Below are 23,333 nucleotides of genomic sequence, written 5' to 3' on the forward strand. Positions count from 1 at the left end.
GCCCCGGAGTCCTCCAGCCCGTGCTCTTAGCGCTCAGCGCCCGGCCTGGACCGCCCGGTCGGAGCCGGCCCGAGCTGCAGGGCCGCCCTCCGCCGCACGGGGGCAGCAGCACCTGCAGCGCGGCGGCGGCGGCGGCGGCGGCCGTCCCGGCGCCCCTCTTGGCGGCGGCGGGCGGAGGCCGGCCCGCGGCGCTCTCGCTGATTGGCCGCGGCGCGGGCGCTGCCATGTTGGCGGAAGCGGCGCCTTCTGTACCGTGGCTGCGGCCGCCGAGTCCGTGCGCTCAGCGTCCTGCTCCCTCGCCTCGTCCGGGTCTCGGCGCTGAGAGGCGGCGGCGGCCGGCGGGATGGAGAAAAGTAGGATGAACCTACCTAAGGGGCCGGACACGCTCTGCTTCGACAAGGACGAGTTCATGAAGGTGCGCGCTGGGGCTCCGCTTCCCGAGCCGGCGGCGGGGGGCCTGCCCTCCTTTCTCTCCGGGGCCTCCTCGGGCCGCGCCCGTTCCGGACCGGCCCCCGGCGGGACCTCGCTGCTCCTCGCAGTGGGTCTCTTGGCCTCAGGTGTGGCCGGGGCACCCTGGAGAAAGCACCACTGTGAAATCGTGCGTAGTGAGCGAAAAGGCCTCGAAGTTGTGTGCCAGTGGTTTTGAGCTAAGTATAATAAGCTCCTGTTATTACCCGACCCCGTTAGCATGCAGTGCAGTAGGATTGCCAGTCCCCTGGCCAGACAGAAGCTTGTTGACCAGCGCCTTGCACCTAAAAGCTCAGTACTAATGCATTGACCAAATCTCTGAACTCACGTCCATACCGAGGGATCAGGTGGGGGGAAAAGGCACTAAATCGAAAGATTTTCCTTAACGTTCACCTAAAGCTTCTGAATGAGATATTTAAAAGATGAGAATCTTCTCACTTTGTTGCGATACAACAAAGCAAGCTATTCTCCTTTTCTAAAGTTTGCCCTACTGCTCTTTATAAGGTGACCTCGAAGTTGGTCTGCATGTCATTGTAGGACATAAACTTACATAAACAGAATAGCAATATAAACCGAAAACATTTTATGGATAATAAAGGTTCATCAGGCACAGCCTTGAAAATACCCAAGATTTGAATCAGAGCTAGGAGGAACTTTGCATACCTATTTGGTGTAACCCTCTCGGTCTGTACTTAAACTACCAAGAAACATATTTATGTTTTATATCTAAGGATTGGGGGTTTTGATACCACTAAGTGGCTCTTTTCAGTGTTAAAAAGGTAAACGTTTTGGCTCAGTAGACGCTAAACTTTTAAGGAAGTGAGTGTAAGTCCCTTACTGTTCTTTTTTGATGACTTTAAGTCATACTATGTTTTTTCTTATTTTAGGTTCATCACTCTCTCTGTCTTTTTGATATTTGCAGTCAGATCACATCTCTGGTTTTTAAAAGTATTTATATCTGTTTTCTTTATGGCTGAGTAATAATCCATTGTATATATGTACCACACTTTCTTTATCCATTCCTGTGTTGATGGACATTTACGTTGCTTCCGTGTCCTGGCTATTGTAAATAGTGCTGCAGTGAACATTGGGGTGCACATAACTTTTCAAATTATGGTTTTCTTCAGATATATGCCCAGGAGTGGGATTGCTGAATCATATAGTAGTTCTATATTTCGCTTTTTAAGGCATCTCTATACTGTTCCTAAAAAAAGACGAAATAACGCCATTTGCAGCAACATGGATGGACCTAGAGATTATCATACTAAGTAAAGTAAGTCAGACAGAGAAACACAAATACCATATGATATCACTTATATGTGGAATCTAATTTTTAAAAATGATACAAATGAACTTATTTACAAAACAGAAACAGACTCACAGATCTTAAAAGCATACTTAGGTTACCAAAGGGGAAACGTGCCGGGGAAGTGATAAGATGAGAGATTGGGATTGACATATACTCACTACTGTGTATAAAATAGGTAACTAATAAGGACCTACTGTATAGCACAGGGAACTCTACTCAATATTATGTAATAAACTATATGGGAAAAGAATCCAAAAAAGAGTGGATATAAGTATAACTGAGTCACTTTGCTGTACACCTGAAACTAACACAACCTTGTAAGTCAACTATACTCCAATAAAAAAAATTTTTTTAATGTGGTAAAAAACGGTATTTCCATCTGGATTCTCTCCAGTGTGGCCATATCATTTTTAGTATGCGGGGCTGTCTAGACCCAGGAATGATGTACTCTTGTTCTCGTACAGTGGTGTTTCTGCTAAACCACGGCAAGGAAGAGCGTAACTTGTCAGGGATGTGTGAAAGGGACCGAGGAGTGAACTTGCTGATCCAGGAACGCTTTGTTCCACCCCCTGGCTGAGAGCTGCCCTGGAGCGAGGGTAGAAAGAAAGACCATGATGAGAAGAGGCGCACTAGAAGAAGAAAAGGCACAAGCAGAGATCAGGGGCTTTGTTCTGACTTCTGATTTCAGGAGTCTCAGAATACAGAAAACTTAACTTGTCCAACTTTTGCCTTCTTCAAGGCTTCCTTCAGGCTCAGTACCAGCATTCTTTCGGACTTGCTAGCCCCACCACGTTTCTTGCTCTGAGATGGCAGAATGCCTTTGGCAAGAGCAGCTGCAGAAAGCAGAAAGCTCAAAATATAAGTTCTAGGGCTTCCCTGGTGGCGCAGTGGTTGGGAATCCGCCTGCCAATGCAGGGGACACGGGTTCAAGCCCTGGTCCGGGAAGATCCCACATGCCGCGGAGCAACGAAGCCCGTGCGCCACAACTACTGAAGCCTGCGTGCCTACAGCCCACGAGCCGCAGCTGGAGAAAGCCCGCGCGCAGCAACGGGAATGCAATGCAGCCAAAAATAAATAAATAAAATAAATAATAAATTAAAAAAAATATATATATATAAGTTCTAAAGCAGTAAGGAGAGGGCAAACTGGGAAGGTGGCTGGAATGGCCATATTCTTCCATGGCTCCTAAGCCTCTGAATGTGCCCTGCAATTTGTAGTGCTAATAAATGTGACCACTTCACGTGTAGAAGAAAACTACCTAGGACAGCTGTCCCGTGTTAAATGTTTTTGATTTTCTAGGTGAGACCTGGAGATAAAGGTTATTTGCGATTTGTGTTTCCTTCAGAGAGACGTAAGTTTTAGTTCCATGGCAGAAATGGTGGGCGGAGAGCTTGCTGTCGGGGTTATATTTCTACCTCTGTGTGTCATTCAGCACATTTTGTAATTTGTTCCTGTGGGAAAGTTAGGGGATGTCCTGTTTGCATTAGGAGAGTTGAGATTACTTGAAATCCAGTCGTTGGGTTGGAAACTGTGTCATTAGTCTGCCATACGTGACGAGGGCCTGTTAGGACAGTGGTAGCAGTTGCTCACTTAATAAAGTCATTCATTGATCACCTGCTTTGTGTCACCCAGCAATCTAGACGGGATAGTACAAGGGTACATAAGATATGGTTTGGGCTGTTGAGTATGGTCACAGGAAGACCACCGTGTGTGCTGAGAAACTGGACCTAGTCCAGAGAGGCTGGAAGGCTGGCCAGGAGTGAGACGGGAAAGGTAGGAGGGCAGCTGAGCTGCCGTCACGTTTAAAGCAGGAGATTACATGGGCATGTCTGTTGCATTGGAGCAGCGTTAGAGGGCGCTGTGCCACTGGTTACTTCAGGTAAATATCGGATTCCAGCTCAAGGGAAAATTGTGTTGCATTTGAACTGATGAGCTAATATTTTGATACGGACCGTTCTTGCACATGTGTTTCAGTCCTAACTCAGTGTCTTAGTGGTATCTCAGACCTTTAGGAAAGTATTTAATAAATTCTTAATAAATAGCAAACTACCTTTCTGAACACAGAAAAAAAAAAGAGGTTACTAAAAAGTTATTTCAGTGGTCCTTGTGAGATCTAATGAGAAAGAGGAGGGGACAGATTTGTGGAAGATGGAGGTGATCAAAAGACAGGAGTGGCAGATGGAAGAATCACTTGGGGCAGAGGTGGTGATGACATCATACCGTTAGCTTCGTCACCTTGCAGAAATCTTTAGCGCGCGTTGATAGCCAGCTATCAGATGAAATAGGACCTAAGATCTTGGTAGCAGGGAGAGAAAGCGGCCTGCTAACAAAGATAAATTAGATCCCTTTACCTAGGAGTGCTGTTGGAATCCTAGCTTTCCCCTTCTAGCCCAGCGTACGACTTCGCTTCCTGTTTTATAGCAAAAATAGTGTCATCGAATGGGAACTCCTTCATCTTGCTGACGATGACGGCTCATTCTTGTATTTGTGCCCGTTCTCTTTCTCCTCCTCTCCTGTTACGTAGAGGGGTTTTCCGTCCTTCCTTCCTTCCGCCCATGCTTGGAGCCCAGGCCCTCCTGCACTCTCCCCACTGGCTTTCAAGCACTCTTGCTTTAGTCTCTTCCCCTTGACCCTCCTGCCTCTAGTCTGTCCTGTCACACTCTTCCACATTACAGCCAAATGCTTCAGTTGTTGTTACTTCCTTTCGCGCTTTTTGGCCATTTGTGTGTCTTCTTTGGAGAAGTGTCTGTTCAGCTCCTTCGCTCATTTTTTAATTGGGTTATTTGTCTTTTTATTGTTGAGTTGTAAGAGTTTTTGTATATTCTGGATATTAGACCCTCATCACATATATGACTTGCAGATATTTTCCACCATTCAGTGGGTTGTCTTTTCACTTTTTTAATAGTGTCTTTTGACACATAAAAGTTTTTATTTTGATCGCGTTCAATTTTTCTATTATCTTGATGCTTTTTGTGTCATATCTAAGAAATGACTGCCTAATTCAAGGTCACACGGACTTTCACCTGTTTTCTTCTAAGTTTTATAGTTTTAGCTCTTCTATTGAAGTCTTTTGATCTATCTTGACTTAAATTTTCGTTTATGGTGTGAGGTTGGTGTCCACATTCATTCTCTTCCGTGTAGATATTCTCTTGTCTTAACGTCAGTTGTTGAAGAGACTCTTCTTTCCCCATTGAATGGTCTTGGCGCCCTTGTAAGAAATCAGTTGACTATAAATGTATGGGTTTTAAGTTCTTCTTTTTAAATGTTTAGGAAATCTACAGTGTAAAGTAAAACTATTCCTGATGAATGAAATGTGGCAGTTGTTACATACCACTGAGTTTGGGGTTGTTTGCTGTCATAGCAAAAGCTGCCTAATTCAATATTCACAGATGTTCTAAGTAATTTAGTCTTGTGCAATGCAACGCTTGTTTATCTAAGAACAAATATATAATCGGCAAGTTGAGCGCTAATATTGCCTAATAGCATTTGTTTGTGAGAGTTGAGTTATATGATTTAGAATGTCACCATGAAGTTCATACCTGAACTTCATCCATCTGAAGTTCATACCTTCAAAGATGATGTACTCAGGCAAGCAGAGTGCTCTGCACAGTCATACAGCTGGTTAATAGCAAGGCCAGGATGTCAGGCTGAGGCCTGCCCACACGTTCTTGCTGCGATTGCTGTGTAACTATGTAAGGTGTTACCTGGGGTCGTCTCAAGCAGCAAAATGTCTAGGCTAATTCTGGCTCTAGGTAAAGAAGCAGATGGTTTTCACTAAGTGGCTGTGAAATTGCAGTTTGGTAAGAAATCCTCTTATCTGACACTATCAGAGCAGGTGTTTGGGTGATTAAGAAAGTCAGTTTTTAAAAGTACTCAAGGGATGGTGCTTGAGTCCTTAACGTTTTATTTTCAGTCATACGTGTGTACATTTATTCTCCATTGATGTGGTACCAGGCTCTTTTCTCTGAAAATTTGTCTGCTGATTCGATTTCTAGATTGTCCTTTAAGTCGGATGAGAACCCTAAGGCATCTGCAAAGAATCTGGTATAGGATCCTCCAAGATTTGTATGACCCCCCTTCCCGCTGCCCTACCTGGTTCATGGTCATGTGATAGATAATTGAGTAAAAATTGTCTTGTCAATTTCTCAGTATCGGGTCTTCACAGAGCATCATAGTTTTCATGAAAACAGTTGTCTTCTTGCACTTACATTTTGTTGGTTTATATAATGTTTAATAAAATTTTGTAATTTTGATGATAAGTACAAGTGACCTTAACAAGTTCGGGAATCATCACATCTGATTCTTGGTGACTAAACAGCTCAGCTAGTAGCAGAGTCATAGGTACAATAGACAGTAACCTGATGGCCGTATGCATGTCTGCCTACCAGGGGCATCAGAATGTTATAAAGGGAGGTGGCATGGCGAACCTGTGAGACCAGTACTTGGAAGTTGGTTTTGAAAGATTCTGAACATCTGTTCAGTGGAATACTCAACATCCATATAAAATGTCAGTACAGATTTATATGTATTATGAAAAGACATTGAAGTTATATTTTTATATGGGGAAAAGTAGCTTAGAAAAGGTTTATTAAGATTGTGTGTGTGTGTGTGTGTGTGTGTGTGTGTGTGTGTGTGTGTGTGTGAGAACACAGGAAGAGGTCTGGGGTTTCGTTGAAGATGGTGACGTAGGAGGATCCTGAACTCACCTCCTCGCATGGACACACGAAATCGACAGCTACTTAATGGAACAATTTCCTCTGAGAAAACCCCCCAAAACTAGCTGAGCATCTCCTGCACATCTGGCAAACAAGCAAAAACCCACATCAAAGTGGGTAGGAGAGGCTGAGACACAGTCTCACCATACACCCCTCCGCCAGTGTGGTGACCCACAATCAGGGGGAACTCCCATCCCAGGCTGCTCCCTGAGGAGCGAAGGGTGTGAACCCCACCCCTGGCACCCCTACTTTCAAGACTTGCACCTGGGAGATGAGCCCCCAAGACATCTAGCTTTGAAAGTCAATGGAGCTGGCATCTGGAAGACCCATGAGGCTACAGTGACCTGAGAAACAGTTTTTGAAGGGGCAGCATGAACTTACCCTCCCCAGGGCCTGACACAGACACAGCAACTGAAAAGGGCCCAGACTTGCTGTGAAAGAGGCTTGTTTATCTTAAAGCATCGGCCTGAGGGGCAGGCTTCTAACTTCGCCCGCGTCTGGGGGCTTGGAGGCCGGCGGGGCCACCTGTGCTCTCTCTCTCCTTGCTCCACTCAACAGTATCTCCTGGAAAGGAACGTGTGTACTTGGTCTGGCGCCCTGATTTTTGCAGCTGCTGCCTGGGGACACCTCTTAGGTCACCTGGCTCTGGTGGCCAGTGAGGTTTACGTTTGTAGGTCCCCAGTGTTCATTGCAGTATTATTTGCAATAGTCAAGACGTGGAAGCAGCCTAAGTGTCCATGGATGGATGAATGGATAAAGAAACTGTGATACACACACCACACACTGGGATGTTATTCAGCCACGAAAAAGAAAGAACTCTTGCCCTCTGTGGTGGCAAGGTGGATGGACCTTGAGGGCATTAGTGCTCAGTGACATAAGTTAGAGAAAGGATGATCGTGGTCTCACTTGTGTGTGGGATCTAAAAAGCAAAGCAAGAAGAAATGGACCCACAGGTACTGTTCACATGGGTGGTTACCAGAGGCAGCCGGTGGGGAGTGGGCAGAATGGGTGAAGGGGGTCAGATGGTACAAACCTGCAGTTAATCAGGTAAGTAAGCCTGGGCATGTGGTGTACAGCACGGTGACTGTAGTTAATACCGTGTTGTGTATTTGAAAGTTGAAGGGAGTGAACCTTTTTTTTATCAGTCTGTTTAGAAAAGTCATTAAACGATGACAACTACGATAAGCGGCAACAGCGACAAGTCCTCGGCAGTGGAGGGTTGGTACAGTTATTATCGCCCAAAGTGCATCATTTACGTTAAGATTCGTTCCTGGTGGTGTACATGCTGTGAGTTTTGGCAAATGGATAGTGACCTGTATGTACAGCCACAGTGTTGCATGTAATAGCCCTAAAGGCCCTCTGTGCTCTGCCTGTCCATCCTTTTCTCCCTCTGACCCCAGGCAGCCCGCTCATCTTTTTACTGCGTCCATAGTCTTGCCTTTTCCAGAATGCCATATAGTTGGAATCCTGTAGGATATACCCTTTCCAGATTAGCTTTTTTCACTTTGTAATCTTACAAGTTCTCATAGCAGGAAAAGGAAGTGTGTAACGGTGTGTGATGGATTTTAACTGGACTTACTGTGGTGATCGTTTTATAATAGATACAAACGTGGAATCGTGTTGTGCACCTAAAAGCCATCTAATGTTATATGTCAGCTGTATCTCAACTTAAAATATAATTTATATTTTAAAGAGAAATCAAAAAGAGTCTGGAAGGATGTGAATCACGAAGTTAAATAGAAAGACATCCATAGTGCCTGTCTGTAGGGCATCAGGACTGAGTGATTTTTTTTACTCTCTGTCTTTTGTGTCATTATAGCCCACCCTCCTCCTCGGGTTCCACATCTGTGGATTCAACCAACCATCCATCAGAGATATTTGGGAAAAAAAATTCCAGAAAGTTTCAAAACGCAAAACTTGAATTTGCTGAATTGGCAACTATTTACATAGTGTTAACATTGTATTTACAATTATCTGCATAACATTTGCATCTTACTAGGTATGATGTAATCTAGAGATGACTTAAAGTATACGCAAATACTGCGCCATTTTATATTAGGGACTTGGGCATCCCCAGATTTTGGTGTCCTAGGGGATCCTGGAACCAGGCCCCCATGGATGCTGCGGGATGGCTGTATTTCTTTGCTGGTTGAAAGTTTCACAGTGAACATTTGTTACTTTTAAAACTAAGGGAAAAGGAGCAATTTCTGTTTTGTGAGGAGCCTATTTAACGTGTGTAGTTAAAAAAAAACTAAATCCCTTGTAGAATGTAGGCAGCAGGAGAGAATGCTCTTGGTCAGGGGCCACCCGCTTGGCGCCTTGATAGTGCACAAGCACCTTTATGTCACGTGTACTTAAAAGGACTTTCTCCCAACGGCAGTAGCCTTTCAAATGAGTAGAACGGCGTTTATCTCTTATTCTTTCTCTCCTTTTATTTCTGTGTGTAAAATGTGATATCGTTGCAGTAATTCTTTTTTCTGCTTTTATTTTCAGGAAGACTTCGATGTCGATCACTTTGTGTCCGACTGTCGGAAGCGGGTCCAGCTGGAAGCACTGAGAGATGACCTGGAGCTCTACTATAAGCTGCTTAAAACGGCCATGGTCGAGCTCATCAACAAGGACTATGCAGACTTCGTCAACCTGTCAACGAACCTGGTAAACTTTAAATCCAGAGTTCCTACCAGTCAGTGTATTTACATACGTACTACACACTCTCTTTCTCACTCATGTTTATTCTTAAAAGTGCTGAGTGTTTTTAGAAACCTTTTAGTTGATTTTTCCCCCAGAAACTTGGAGAGATTACTAATCTTATTAATAAAAGAACTAAACTTTCTTGATACACATTTTTTGTTTTGAGTTTAGTTTGATTATATTTTGAATGACTTATTAAGAAGTAGTGAAAAGTAAAGGATAACAATCTCAGGAGTGGTTGTTTTTGTTAGTTGCTAAGTGATTACCATGAAATCTCACTGGTTTAGACTAATTTGCTAGAGCAGATACCAACTATTCCTAAGGAAGTGCTTAATTTACTTTCAGGTACTGTGCTAGCCAGACATAGGTTGAGGAAACATTGGCCAATATTGACCTTCAGGTGGCCTGGTTTTATAAAAACATAGGAATGGTTTGTGAGAAGCGCATCAGTTACTTGGAAAAGTTGTTTAGAAATGCTTGAGTTTTAATACTTGGAAAAGTCTTCTTGTTCATACTTTATTTGGTTGTTAAATCTGTTTATCCAAAGAAGTATAGAAAGTCGCCATCTCCATGGGAATTTCAGGAAGCGTTAAGAATAACGAGCTGTGTTTGCTTTTGGGAAGTACACCAGTAAGATAAATGTTCCAGTAGGATTAGAAACCCTGAAAATTTTATTTCCATTCTGTTTAATTTGTATTTTTCTCAAAGGCTCTAATAATACTTAGGAGAGATATAGCTCATCAGACTTTCACATCAGCTGGCTGAACATCATAAGTACAGAGATAGCTATTTTTCCTGTTAAAGTTTTTTTAATTCATTTAAAATTTCATCCAGAGGCAAACTGTACACGAGGAATCTTTGATTTATTACGACTTTCCCTATTTGCATAGTTTCATGTATATCAACAGATTTTTTCACTTTCTGTAAGCAATATTTGTGGTAAGATAGCATTTCTGTTATTTATCTAGTTATTAGCAATATGTGATTGTACAGAAAGAATAACCTAAGTCTAGTACAGCTTTGCTCGTTAAACAGAAGCTTCACTGTCACTCCTGACTCTGACGTGCTTGTGCCAACATGATTTTGCCTTTAGGTTGGCATGGACAGAGCCCTCAGCCAGCTTTCTGTGCCTTTGGGACAGTTACGGGAAGAGGTTCTGGTAAGTCCCCAGGTGCCGGTAAACAGTCTATATGTATAAAGCACATTACACTCGTTTGCCTTCTCCAATAAGAACTCCTTTAATGTGTTAGGTTGTTGTGGTGGTGGTTTAATGGTCCATGATTATAGTACTCACCTTCAAAACTGGTGAAAATGATTCTCTACTTTTTGCATGTGATATCACAGACTAAAAACGTGTTTGGTTTGAAGACGACAGATCGTCAAAGAGTAGACACTTTTAAATGTCAGGGCGGAAAAGAAGGGTATTTCAAAATTTAACTTGTTAATACCACCTCCCCCATCTGTAAGTGGTCTCCAACTTAGAACTGGCTGACGTATAGTTTAAAATTTGTAATTTTACAAGTGTTTTCCCAGACAGTGTTTTACATGTGGTTAGGTTCCTGGACCAGTCTACAAAAGCTGTTTAACCCCTGTATGTAACTGAAGGATAATATAAATAGCGTGTAACGCCTAGTTTCTGGGAGAAACTCTCTCCCGTGGGAACGGGAGTGTCTGCCTGTAAGCCTTGAGGACAGGGACCCCATCTGGATGGACAGTGGAGCGGGAGTTTTGGCATCACCTCTGACAGGAGACCGTGTGGCCTGCCCTCCCCTCACCCGCTCGTCTGTGCTAGGCACCCCGACCTCCATTGTCCCTTAGTTGTGATGCACTGCACCATCGCTTCCTGTGTGTGTCACCACTGGACCACGCCAGACCAAGTGGCCTCACGCACCTTGCCCCCGAGACAGCGCCTGGCACGTGCGAAGCTCTCAGTAGGTAACGTAGGTAAAGAGGCCCTGCCTGGATAGAACTGAAGGAAATGCAGGGTAATGGGAGTGTCAGAGCTGAGAAGTCCCAAGGAGGGGTAGGCGGGAAAGACTTCATAAGAGAGATAAGTGTTGAGCTGTGCCTTGAACTAGCAGATGTGTTTGAAAGTGTATGTCTTTGAATTTTACAAAAGCTCATTACAGTGCTTTTCCTTGGAGTGGAAGGAAAGGGGTTTGTGGCCCGCTGCTGGGCTGCGCGGCAGCTTCTGCGTGGCTCTCCTGCCTCCTCCTCGGTGCTCTCTCACCTCCCAGCCTCGTGGCTGACGTCTCCTGGGCCTCAGCCTGTGGTAACCTCCCACTCTTCTCTGTGCGCTCTCTCCGCTCTGCTGACCTGTGCTTTGAACTTCCTGGGCTGCTCTCATGCCTCCGGGCTCTAGTCCTGCCCTGCCACCTGCCAGTACCACGTCGCCTCCCTTATTCTGCAGCTGTCTTTATAGCCACCTTTCTCCTCACCAGCCACAGACCTCACCTGCCTTTTTTTTTTTTTTTTTTTTTTTTTTTTTTTTTTTTTGCCTCTCCCGTTGCGGAGCACAGGCTCCGGACCCGGAGGCCTAGCGGCCATGGCTCACGGGCCTTTCCGCTCCGCGGCATGTGGGATCTTCCCAGACCGGGGCACGAACCCGTGTCCCCTGCATCGGCAGGCGGGCTCTCAACCACTGCGCCACCGGGGAAGCCCCTCACCTGCCTTTTTGACCTCAACTCACGACGCTGCTCTGAGATTCTACGATCATTGAGGGATAAGACTGTTTCTGTCTAATTCATCATTGTAGCCTCACTGGCTACCACGGTAGCTGACATTTAATGGACATTTCATAATGTTTATTGAATGAATGAATTCACCTCTCCATAAAACTTTTGTGATTTATCTAGTTAATTCTGATCGTTTCCATTACCTTCATTTTGGCCTCAATTCTTCATACTTGGCTTAATTTATTAGCTTCTGGACATGTTTCTCCACCTATGACCTCTGGCTTTTCCTGGCCATTCTGTTCCTTACTTCTTGATTCCTACCATCCCCCAAACAGCATTTCATCAGGAAATATCAGTGCTTCGGGATTCTCTAGTTCCCTAAAATGTGTAGAATCTAAAGTCCTCCTAAATCAACCCCTCCCTGTTTATTTCTACTCTGCAAAATGAAGCCTGCAGTGCACCCGGGTGCATGCCTCACCCACCCTGAGTGTGCGCCGTCAGTTGTGTCTTCCCACCTTTGTCTTCTGATAACCTCCTCTCCACCATCGTCAGCTTCCACAGGGTCAGACTTAAGTCCCATCCCCTGTGCCAGACTCTCCTATCCTTTGATTCAGATGATTTCTTGAACGACATTGACGGTGCATGTATTATTATTCCTTCGGCTGTTAATCCTCCATAACCTTGGCTTTATATGTCATTTTGCCCCCAAACCATGAGTGCCCTCGACAGCAGTTGTATCTGATATTATGTATTTTTGTCAATATCTGCATAATACTGGCCCGAAGATAAAATTAAGTTCTGTGGAATTTAATTAAATGTGTAAGTTTCGTAATGTCACAAAACAGTTTCTGCTGTATGTTTTCTTTATTCTTTTAAAGAGTCTTAGGTCATCTGTCAGTGAAGGAATTCGGGCAGTAGATGAACGAATGTCTAAACAAGAGGACATTAGGAAAAAAAAGGTAGGTTGCACATGGCTTCATGGTAGCACCTTGGAGTTAACGGCACTTCCGCGCATGTGGTCTGATTTATTTCTCTTCGTACCTTGGCAGAGAGGAAGTGTGGGGTCTCTCCTTATTTTTAGGCATCAGTGTTCAGCAAAGTTCGCGAGGGGTCGAGGCAGAGCTGGAGCCCAGGTCTTCTCACTCCTGGGCTGATTAAGGTCCTGTTAATAAGAGAGGTGTGCTAAGGTAACTAATAGAAGGAAAAGACGAAGAAAATCGCGTATTCTTCTCGTGCGTTAATTTACTCATGACGGCATTAAAACTTTTAAAGAAAACTAGATTTCTTATGCTGCATGCCAGCTAAAAGCCCTTCCCTCGTGTCTTCTCACACTTTTCAGTACTATGCAAGTGGTTTTTCTCAAAGCCTTTTTCTATGTATCTATATATACTTACGCTTATAATGTCATGTCAACTCTTTGAAATAGTAAGACAGAATTTTAGATGTACCCAAGTGGTCACAAAATTAACATTCCTCAATTTTTCCAAAAGAAGAAACAGTAATAACTGGTATCCGTGAAACACTTTACAGTTTGACAGGCATATAAGTAATTTCTCAGCACCCCTGTAAAGAAAATATTAAAATTTTAGACATTAGGGAGTAAGTGGGCTTTCTAAGACCAACTCTTCCAATGTTCTACTGCAGGTTGAAAAACTAGTGTGTTGCTCTCATTCTGCCACGTTTATTTCTTCTTTTGTTTCCACTTGTTAACTGTACCTCTGCATGCACTACTTTTACATTTTACTGGTCCTGTGTTTTAATTTTATTATCTGACTTTAGGGATGTAATGGCAGAGTTAGGATTAGAATTTGAGACTTCTGACGCTAGCCTGGTGCTCGGTCAGTGTTTTCTAAATGTATTAGCATATTTTTCAAAATCTCAAGGGAGAGAAGCCTATTTTGAAACCTTCTGTTTAATTCTCCTTTAAATATCAGCTTCCGTCCAAAGATTTCAAGAATGCAGTGCCTTTCTAGAAAAGATTGTAAGCTTTGTGAGAGCAGGGAATTTCTGCCTGTTTTATTCACCCGTGTCCTCACTGTCTAGAAGAACGTCTGGTGCACAATAAGTGCTCGGTAACTATTTGTTTAATTTTTTTTGTCTTTTTTTAAATTAATTTTTATTGGAGTATAGTTGCTTTACAGTGTAGTGTTAGTTTCTGCTGTGCAGCAGTGAATTAGTTATACATATCTCCACTCTTCTTTCGATTTCCTTCCCATTTAGGTCACCACAGAGCATCGAGTAGAGTTCTCTGTGCTGTACAGTAGGTTCTAGTAACTGTTCGTTTAACGAATGACTTTCTTTTTGTTCTTTTAAGGATGAGAGTTTTTATAATATTCCTCAACCTCTTTGATAATATTTATTGTGTAATAATGTCTTTAATGAATTGACGCTTAGGCATATAATTGTGTCGTATACATGTAAATAGGATAAAGATGATCAGAAACTAAAATTGAAACATGAGAAAAGGGTCATAAGAAAATAAATGTAGTGCCTATAGAGGGGTTCATTTAAGATGGGGAAAAGAAAGAAGAAATAAAAATGCAGGAAATGAGAAAACAAAAAAAGTCTAGTTTTTTTTCTTTTTTTAACTATTAACTTGTAATAGAATATTGAAATATGCTTCTTCTGGGCAGCTAAAATTAAGTTTTACATTCTTGGGAATTCAGTGTTATGTAGAAGTATTCAAACTGTAGAGCGCTCTACACACTTTAAGTTGACTTTTGGCTTTGTATTTCCCTGCATTTAGAAAGGGGAAATAAGATAATTAAGATTAAACATCATGATAACTTCTTTTTGGCTTCATTTTTATTTTTATAGATATGTGTGTTGAGGCTTATACAGGTTATTCGATCAGTTGAGAAAATTGAAAAAATCTTAAATTCTCAACATTCTAAAGAAACATCTGCACTGGAAGCAAGCAGGTAAGTATTTTTTACTAAATATCACATAAATTAGTACTTTACACCCAGGCTACTTTTTTTTTTTAGTTAAAACGCATTTCTGATGAAGAAAAGCCAAGCGTATGGCTCAGTGTTTTTGAACGTAGCTTATGAAAAGTGGAGGGCGTGAGACAGTAGAGTTTATAGTACATCCCTCTGAAACCTTCGTGGTGATGGACCACTGTCCCAACACGTCACCTTACAGGGAGTCAGAGGAGTGTGCTTTCAGTGGAAGATTTTTATCTTTGGGATCGCCTTGTGTAAGCACTGGCAAAATCCTTTGGTCCTCCAGGTATGGAATGGCTTTCATCTCTCATAAGTTTATGTAGACATGCCCAGAGTATCACCATTCATGTATCTTGCACTAGCATTGTAGCGTTAAGAAACAGTATAGGACACATTTAGTTAAAATTTATAAACGGGAAAGAAACCTTGTGAAATTAGAAAAAAATGACCATTTCCTTTGTTACACTGTGACCGTCTTATTACCTTCCTAGTGTGAATTCTAAATCAGCCAGGTAGATGAGTGGCTCAGAAAATGAGTGGATCACACCAGCACCATGGTGCCATGGGAGGAGCACAAGTTTGTGCCGCATCTCCCACCGGGCAGCCTGAGTCATGGAACCTCAGCTCCCTGTGTCTTGGGCAGCGTAAGGCTAATAGTAACTCCACTGGCAGGGCTGTCTGACAGTCAGCTTGGTAGCCTGCACCCGGCATGTCGTAGGCCCTCACACATCTAATTTGGGTCTGACAAGAGCTTCTCCTAAAGGCACGTGGACAGCCATAACATCTTTCCCTGAGTAATGTTGGATAATCTGCTGCAAAACCAACCAAAGCCAAATTGAATGCACCTATACCAGAGTCTTACCGTACGATGAAGCGTGTTGGACTTCTTAATTTTAGGAATCAGAATGTGAGATTTGGGAGCACCTGAAAGGCAGTATGCTCCATATCTCTCGTCGTATAGATTGAGGAATGCGGCATCCAAAAAGGAAGTGATTCTCCTGTCCTGGGTCTCTACTTCCTTTCATAGTCAAGATGTACAAACAAGTGGTCAGCACTCGCTGTCTCTGTCCCTTCAGCCCCCCGCCCTCGCGCTCCTGCCCTCACCTCCGCTGGCCAGCGTCTCCACTGCTGTCCTTTCTGACCCGTCCCTTCTGACCCGTCCGGTGGAGCCGTTTGTCTTGAGCTGCTCCGCGTCTCTCTCACCCTCAGCAGCACTGGCAGCTCCTGCCAACTGGTCTGCACTCGACATCCGCCATACCTGCCTCCCTGTTTTCTTTCCACTTGGGTCCGTTCCTACTCCCTTCCTCGTTGATGTCTTTTTCTATGATACTATTCCTTTGCGATGTTCCATCTTTTTTTTTTTTTTTTTTCTCCTTTTTGGCCGCACCGCATGGCATGTGGTATCTCAGTTCCCCAACCAGGGATCGAGCTGTGGCCCCCTGCAGTGGAAGCGCAGAGTCTTAACTGCTGGACCGCCAGGGAAGTCCCTCAATGTTCCATCTTTAATGTAACAGATATTATGCTGTTTCTTGCTCAGAATCACCTTTGAGTACTTTTAAAAAATTCAGATCAGCAACTTTGAGCTGTAGAGAAAGGAAAACCAGGGCAATGTAAGTGAATGGTAACTACAGCATGCTTCTTAGTCCAAGAAACGTTTAGATAATTTATAATGAATAGATCCACACTAGGTTACTCAGGAAAGAGGGATTGACCTTTTGGGTTGGTCTTGCAGGGGAATTGCTCTCCCTCTAAACTAGTTTTTTGTGTTTTTTTTTTTTTTTTTTTTTTTTTTGCGGTATGCGGGCCTCTCACTGTTGTGGCCTCCTCCGTTGTGGAGCACAGGCTCCGGACGCGCAGGCTCAGCGGCCATGGCTCACGGGCCCAGCCGCTTCGCGGCACGTGGGATCCTCCCGGACCGGGGCACGAACCCGTGTTCCCTGCATCGGCAGGTGGACTCTCAACCACTGCGCCACCAGGGAAGCCCTAAACTAGTTTGAATGCTACAGGTACAGGACTGACCTGAAATGGATAGCATCTCATTTCCTTGTGATGTGGATTTTTTCCCCTCACTCACTGATAGGTCACCATTAGATATAGGATGCCTCAAGAGAAGCCCAGCAGATGCTTCAGTGCCTTTATATTTTTCTTCTTTTGCTATTTAGCTTCCTTTTGAGTGGTATCGTTGCAATGTATTTTAGAGGAAAGAAGTGCATTTATTACACTTTGTGGCAGACACACAATGAATGTCCTTTCACTAGGACCCAGAGAATACAGATTGACTGCTCTTTCAGCTCTTTGGTAAATGAAAATGTAGAGCTCTTCTGACTTATTTGATGTATTGCCGCTAGAGGGCTGCTTTTATTTTATCAAGGAGACAGCAGTATTTGGTATTTTAGAAGTACTGGAGGTATTTTAGAGGAAGAGAGAATGAGACAGAGCAGTAGAAGGGGATTCAGGTGTAAATAATAGGATAGGGCAAGAGAGGGAAGGGAGGTTAAAGATGAAGAAGGCCATGGACAGGAGAGCCTGGGGGAGGAGGTGGAAACGCCCGTCACACCCACAGTGGCCTGGTCCAGCTCCTGCTTCTTGCTTGGACCCTGTGGCTGAGGCCAGGCAGCGTCAGTGGCTTATACTGAAGTAGTTGCCCACTGTCCTAGAACATGCTGTGCATGTGACTTATGAACGCTGATGGCACGAAGGATGCTTTAGCTTCTACCTCGTAACGGGGCTGTGGAAAAACACAGTGGGTGCTAAAGCATCACCATTGCTAATCATGTGATGTGTTCTCTCGGAAACTTAAAGCCTTTAGGAGTTAAATTTCTCTAATTGTCTCTACTAGCCCACTTCTGACTGGACAGATTTTGGAGAGAATTGCCACAGAATTTAACCAGTTACAGTTTCATGCTGTTCAAAGCAAAGGCATGCCTCTTTTGGACCAAATAAGACCAGTAAGTGTTGTTTTAGATTTTCACACTTTGGTATTTAGGAATTTGCTAAATAACTTTGGTTTTACCTGATACAGGCATACCTCATTTTATTGCCCTTCACGTTGTTGCACTTCACAGATATGTTTTTGTTTTGTTTTGTTTTTTAACAAATTGAAGGTTTATGGCAACTCTGCATCAAGCAAGTCTATCAGCCTACCAGTGCCATTCCAGCAGCATTTGCTCACTTCATGTCTTTGTATCACACTCTGGTAATTTTCACAGTACTTCAAACCCTCCACCAGCAAAATGATTACAGCTCACTGAAGGCTCAGATTACGATTAACATCTTTTAGCAATAAAGTATTTTTTAATTGAGGTAATTAAGGTATATACCTTGTTGTTTTAGACATAATGCTATTGCAGACTTAATATACTGCAGTATAGTGTAAACATTTCTTTTACGTGCACTGAGAGACCAAGAAATCCCAGTGCCCCGCTTTATTGTGGTACTGTTCGATTTATTGTGGTCTGGAACCACACTCGGTATGCCTGTAATGCCTGTGATAATCGTTGATCTGCAGGATTTTGAAACTAGCTTTGAATTTTTTCCTTCAGTTTTTGTCTTTTGGACCCCTGCCCCCTAAGTGTCACACACTGTAGATTTTGTGTAAAGACACAGGCATATTCTCCGAATTATAAGGGTAAAATTAATTCTAAATTTCATGTAACTTGACACACTGTATGATGTAGTCAGAGTTAATTTATCCGAAACTCTCGACTGGGCTTTAGATTCATGATGTTTGTCAGATTTACTGTGTAGCTTAAGAGGAGAATAACTTTTTTTCTCATTCTGCAATTCCGTCTAAATCCTCCTTTGATATAGCAGAGATTTACTTATAAAGAGATGTGGAGTGGAGGAGAGACTCATTGTTACGCTCCAGAAAATGTTAATATTTTAATTTTACACATATTCTCTTCTAGTGCCGCCAGAGATTTGTTATGTATATATTTGAGTCTTCAGAAATTGTTCCAGCTGCTTTCTTACCTGTTTTTCTTGCAGCGTATAGCTGGCATTACAGCCATGTTACAGCAGTCACTGGAAGGCCTTCTTTTGGAAGGTCTGCGGACTTCCAGTGTCGATGTAATCCGGCACTGCTTACGGACTTACGCCACGATTGACAAGGCACGGGACGCGGAGGCGTTAGTTGGTCAAGTCCTAGTGAAACCATACATGGATGAGGTTTGTGCACCCCCAGGCCTTCATTCAGCAGGCATTCATAGAGCGTCTGCTGTGAGGGTGGATCAGAGGTCCTTCTGTAAAGATTCTCATAGTTACTGCAGCATCAGTTGTAAGAAAAGGTTGGTCCCTGGTGGTTACAACCAGCATGCAGGAGTCAGGCACCCTCTCTCGTATTTTCTAGTGATGCCGTAGCCCAGGGATTATCTTAATTTAGTAGGGGGCAGGTCTTCCCTAGGGAGAAGGTGTGTATCAGAACATTTTTAGGTCAGTTTTATGCTATGTAAATTATTTGCCAATAAAGTTTTTAAAACGAATCTTTAACTACTGGTCTAGTGGGTAGAATGGAACAAGTAAAGCAGATGCCAGCACCGCAGCTCAAGTGCCTCGTGGAGGGACAGCGGGCCAAGAGCCCTGAGCGTGGAAGGTCTGCGTGGAGGGCTGTCTTCACAGACGTGCTGAGGAGTGTGTGGGCCAGGAAGGTGGGAGGGAGGGAATGTTCACAGATGAAGGGCTTTCATAGGCAAATTAGCAGCGTAATACCTTAAATCCAGAACTTGGCTATCCAGTGTCCTTCACCTACGAGGATACAGTTAAAATTTGGGAAGTGAGTGTGTTCTGCCTTTGAGCAGCCAGAATATATTACAGATTGTACCATATGAAGTTGCCAATACTCAGCATTTTCCGACACGCAAAAATGGCAGCTTTGTCTGGTTCAAACTGGTGGAAGTCACAGGCCCGTCCTCAGTGTTTGCAGACTTTCTTCAGTGCCACATCAGTGTGGACGCTCTTTCTGTCCAGTAAGTACAAAGCCCTACTCACCGTGACTTTGGGGTGAAAGTCTCCCATTTATAAATGGGGAAAATTGAATGTCATTGATAGAAATGAAACTTAAGGATTAATTTCAATAGTCCAGTCAGCTTTCACTAGGATTTCATTAGGATTAGTAAAAATAAATGATCTGTCAACCTCCTCTGTTTGTATCCTGTTGTACTTCATAGCTGTCTCTCTATAGGAGTGAAAAAGACAAATTACCTACACTATTTCTTTATCACTAAGTGAAAATGGTTACTAATTTGTGCCTTCGTTTTTCATTGAACTGAAGCTAACGTGCTAAATTAAAGAAACGTTTGATGTTTCAGTGGCATATTAAATAAACTGTGACCACATGTTAATTGTATTTAAATTCGTATGCTTGTCATTCGCCTCTTGATTCTCAAGCTTAACACAAAAGATAAAATAATAATAAAGTAAAATAAAATATACTCCCTTCCATCTTCCTCTGTCTCAAACCTTCCCCTAATCTGAATAATGGTATTTAGAAGAAGAGGCCACGGTCAAGACAGCAAGGAGCTGTTGTCATGGGAAATCATCGTTTTATTTCGTTTTCAAGCTCAGGAGGGAAACAGGCGAATGTGTCTGGCTTTTCAGCTTCAGGCCAGTCTCTGTCACCCAGCCTGTGTCTCCCCCAGGTCAGAGCTATGCACCCGAATCCTGGAACTAGCTCTGAGTGAGGCTGTTACTGTTAGGAAACATGTCAGCTGGGGAGGAGGGGGGCGAGAGGAAACACACTTTCAAGGTTTTCTTTGTTCTTTTCCCTGTGGTATGTAACTCATACTTGTCTTTTTTAAAAACGATGCTCCTTTTACTAGGTGATTGTAGAGCAGATTGTCGATGCTCACCCGAGCGATCTTCAGCTCATGTACAGGAAGCTCCTGGAGTTCGTTCCCCACCACTGCCGCCTCCTTCGAGAGGTCACGGGAGGAGCCACCTCAAGGTAGTCTGAGCAGCTGTTCTCAGTGCTCCCGCGGTCCGGGGCTGCGCCTGGGAGCCGCTCGTGCCCTGCTGGTTATTGCTGTCTCGTGTGGACCGGGTTCAGATGCCCTTTCCTGTCTGTGTGTTAGCACAGTGCTCTGAGCTGGGCAGGGGCCGTTAGCCTCGTCTTACAGAGAAGGAAACTGTAGTGGGTGGAACGGAGATGAATGGTGTGTCTCTCTTGAATCCGCAGCCCACGCTTTGCCCTTTCCTACACTGTCATTTCCCTAAACTAGGTTTGAAATAAAAGTTGGTTTCCTTCCATTATTCTAGTGTCATAATCTGTTAATAAATATCAATTCAGTTTAATTCAACAAGTTTTATAAGATTTAATTGTGGTTAAAGTCATCTTCAGTTTTCCCTCCTTTTGTCTGATTTCCATGGTTTTCAGTTCTGTTTTGTAAATACCCCACTGCCTTCCACCACTGCCACTGTCCTGGTCCAGGCCTTTGTCATTTCTCTGTCCACAGTAACAGGTTTTCCCCGCTTGCTCGCGCGTCTCAGTCTGCCCCTCTGCTGGCACGTTTACCCACAGTGCTGAGATTCATGCCCTGCCTTCTTCCTGAGTCTTTAGTGGCTTCCTATTGCTCATTGCGGAAAATGCAGGCTTCTTGATCAGCACACAAGGCCCCTTGTGCTCTGGCCCCGGTGGTCCTCGGGTGGGGCCCTCTGCTCTGTGGTACCCTCGCCCTGGTGTTCTCCAGCACACAGCTGCACTTGCCGGCCCCAGCACACGCTGGGCGGGTCTGTGTTTTTCCTCGGAGTCCCCTCCGCCTTTCCCGGTCCCTCTTTTTGTTGACCTGTCACTCCACGTGAAGCCCCAGCTCAGATGCCACTTCCTTCAAGAGACCATCTTTTACCCTGATTCTACCTTTAATCCTGTTCTCTGCAGGCCATTGCACGTCGCTCTCACTTTTTCCATCTCAACAGCGCGCTCCCCTCCCGCACGGCCCACACCTCCCTCCTGGCACGGTGTCGAAGGCAGTAACTGCCCAGTGTTTGCAGGGTGAAAGACTTAACCTCTGTACAGCATTAGAAAGGCAAATGAGGTCCCTGTCTTCATGGAGTGAACATTATACTTGGTCTTGAATTTTTGTTCTTTGAAAAGAAAAAAAATCTGGGGAACAAATACGCTGCTTGACTTGTGAAGTACCCTATTTCCACTACACGATTTCAGATGAAGCCTTGTTTTGCCACTTTTGCTTAGTAATCATGAAGATTTAGTTGGATTTGGATTTGGGGTAAGAATTTCATAGAAGTCATGGGGTAAATTTAAAGAAGCCACAGTTATGAAACAACCAGTCATTAGATTTGACAGGCCTAGTCTTGGTCCTGAAATGTCAAGTTACGGAGCCTCACGTGCTCTTTTCCATGGTTTCCAGTGTGGCAGAATTCATGTAGACGCCTCAGAAATCTCAGGACTCTAAACTGTACCTTGGTGGGCCACCTGCATTTGCTTGAGGCCCCGTCGTCCCGCCGCTCCTCACCTTCCCTTGCTCAGCTTCTGCCTCCAGGTGCCCTTTATAGCTGGGGGCACCAGCGACGTTCAAGATTTATCTTCCGAAGAATGTGGATTAGCTTTTCTAACTGTTGATCTCACAGGTTTAAGTTTTCTCTTTGGGGCTTTAGTTAGACATTTACTTCGGGAATGAGGTGATCTTGTCCTTCAGTGTTGTTCAGATTATGTGCATTTGTGTTTTAAAATCTTCAATTCTGTTCCTTCTTTCTTCCGATACCTTAATAGAGCTACTTCTTATTATGATTAAAAGTATATGATATGATACATGGAATTGGGTACATGGGACACAGGCATCTTCTTTCCCTCCTGGACCCTCCTCCAATCCCACCAGTAATTTCTCATCAATTCCTACCTATTATAGAATGAGATTATCTGATAGCTCTTTCTGAACAGTAAAGCTGAATAAGCTATTTGTCTTGATAGTTTTTGCTAAGAAGGAAAATTATGAAAACTTTTTACTGGTTATTTTTAATTCTTATCAGAATGTTAAATGCCAATTTGTTATCACCACTTAGCTACACAACTCCCCGTTTTGCTAAAAAATAAGACCGTATATTGCATGGATGATCAATTTTAAAGACAGTTATCTTAATATAGAGCATATCAATAACGGAGCAGTCAGAGTGGGTCGATCAGTGAGATGGTGTTGCTTAAAGCTACTTACAGGTCTTTAAGTTCAAGAGAAACTTAAGGAACCTGCTTTTTTTGTTTATGTACTTGTGTATTTAACCACTATTAACATAGCACTTATTGTATGCTGGGCACCATCCTAAATGCTTTACAAATATTAATCCATATAATGACCCTGTGAGGTACATATCATTATCATCCCTGTTTTGAAGATGAAGAAACCAAAACACAGAGAAGTTAAATGACCCAAAATTTGAACCCACGTACTCTGGCTCCCGAGTGCATGCTTTTATCTCAGTGTTGTCTCTCATCTAAGTTTGTGAATTAGAAACCCAGAGTCCAGCCTTTTGGCTAAAAATGCAGAATAAAGCATGCACACACAAAAAACATTACCGTTATCAG

The 23,333-nt window shown here is 43.6% G+C and overlaps 1 protein-coding gene across 5 annotated transcripts in view; it reads left to right on the forward strand.

Annotated features, from left to right (window-relative positions):
• The first annotated feature begins 209 nt into the window (after window positions 1-209).
• Window positions 210-23,333, forward strand: part of COG2 (component of oligomeric golgi complex 2) — a 41,946-nt gene continuing 18,822 nt past the window's right edge. For 3 of the 5 annotated variants that reach the window (XM_032608213.1, XM_032608211.1, XM_032608212.1), the window contains exons 1-8: window positions 233-415; window positions 8,986-9,147; window positions 10,277-10,342; window positions 12,737-12,817; window positions 14,676-14,779; window positions 17,643-17,751; window positions 18,791-18,970; window positions 20,620-20,744. In XM_032608213.1, coding sequence (XP_032464104.1) covers window positions 344-415; window positions 8,986-9,147; window positions 10,277-10,342; window positions 12,737-12,817; window positions 14,676-14,779; window positions 17,643-17,751; window positions 18,791-18,970; window positions 20,620-20,744 — 899 coding nt within the window. In that variant the 5' untranslated portion in view covers window positions 233-343. Of the gene's footprint in view, window positions 416-8,985; window positions 9,148-10,276; window positions 10,343-12,736; window positions 12,818-14,675; window positions 14,780-17,642; window positions 17,752-18,790; window positions 18,971-20,619; window positions 20,745-23,333 lie in introns of all 5 variants that reach the window. The other 2 variants (XM_032608209.1, XM_032608210.1) reach the window with 2 other exon arrangements.

The sequence above is a fragment of the Phocoena sinus genome, chromosome 16 (genome assembly GCF_008692025.1).
Source record: "Phocoena sinus isolate mPhoSin1 chromosome 16, mPhoSin1.pri, whole genome shotgun sequence".
NCBI classification, from domain to species: Eukaryota; Metazoa; Chordata; class Mammalia; order Artiodactyla; family Phocoenidae; genus Phocoena; species Phocoena sinus.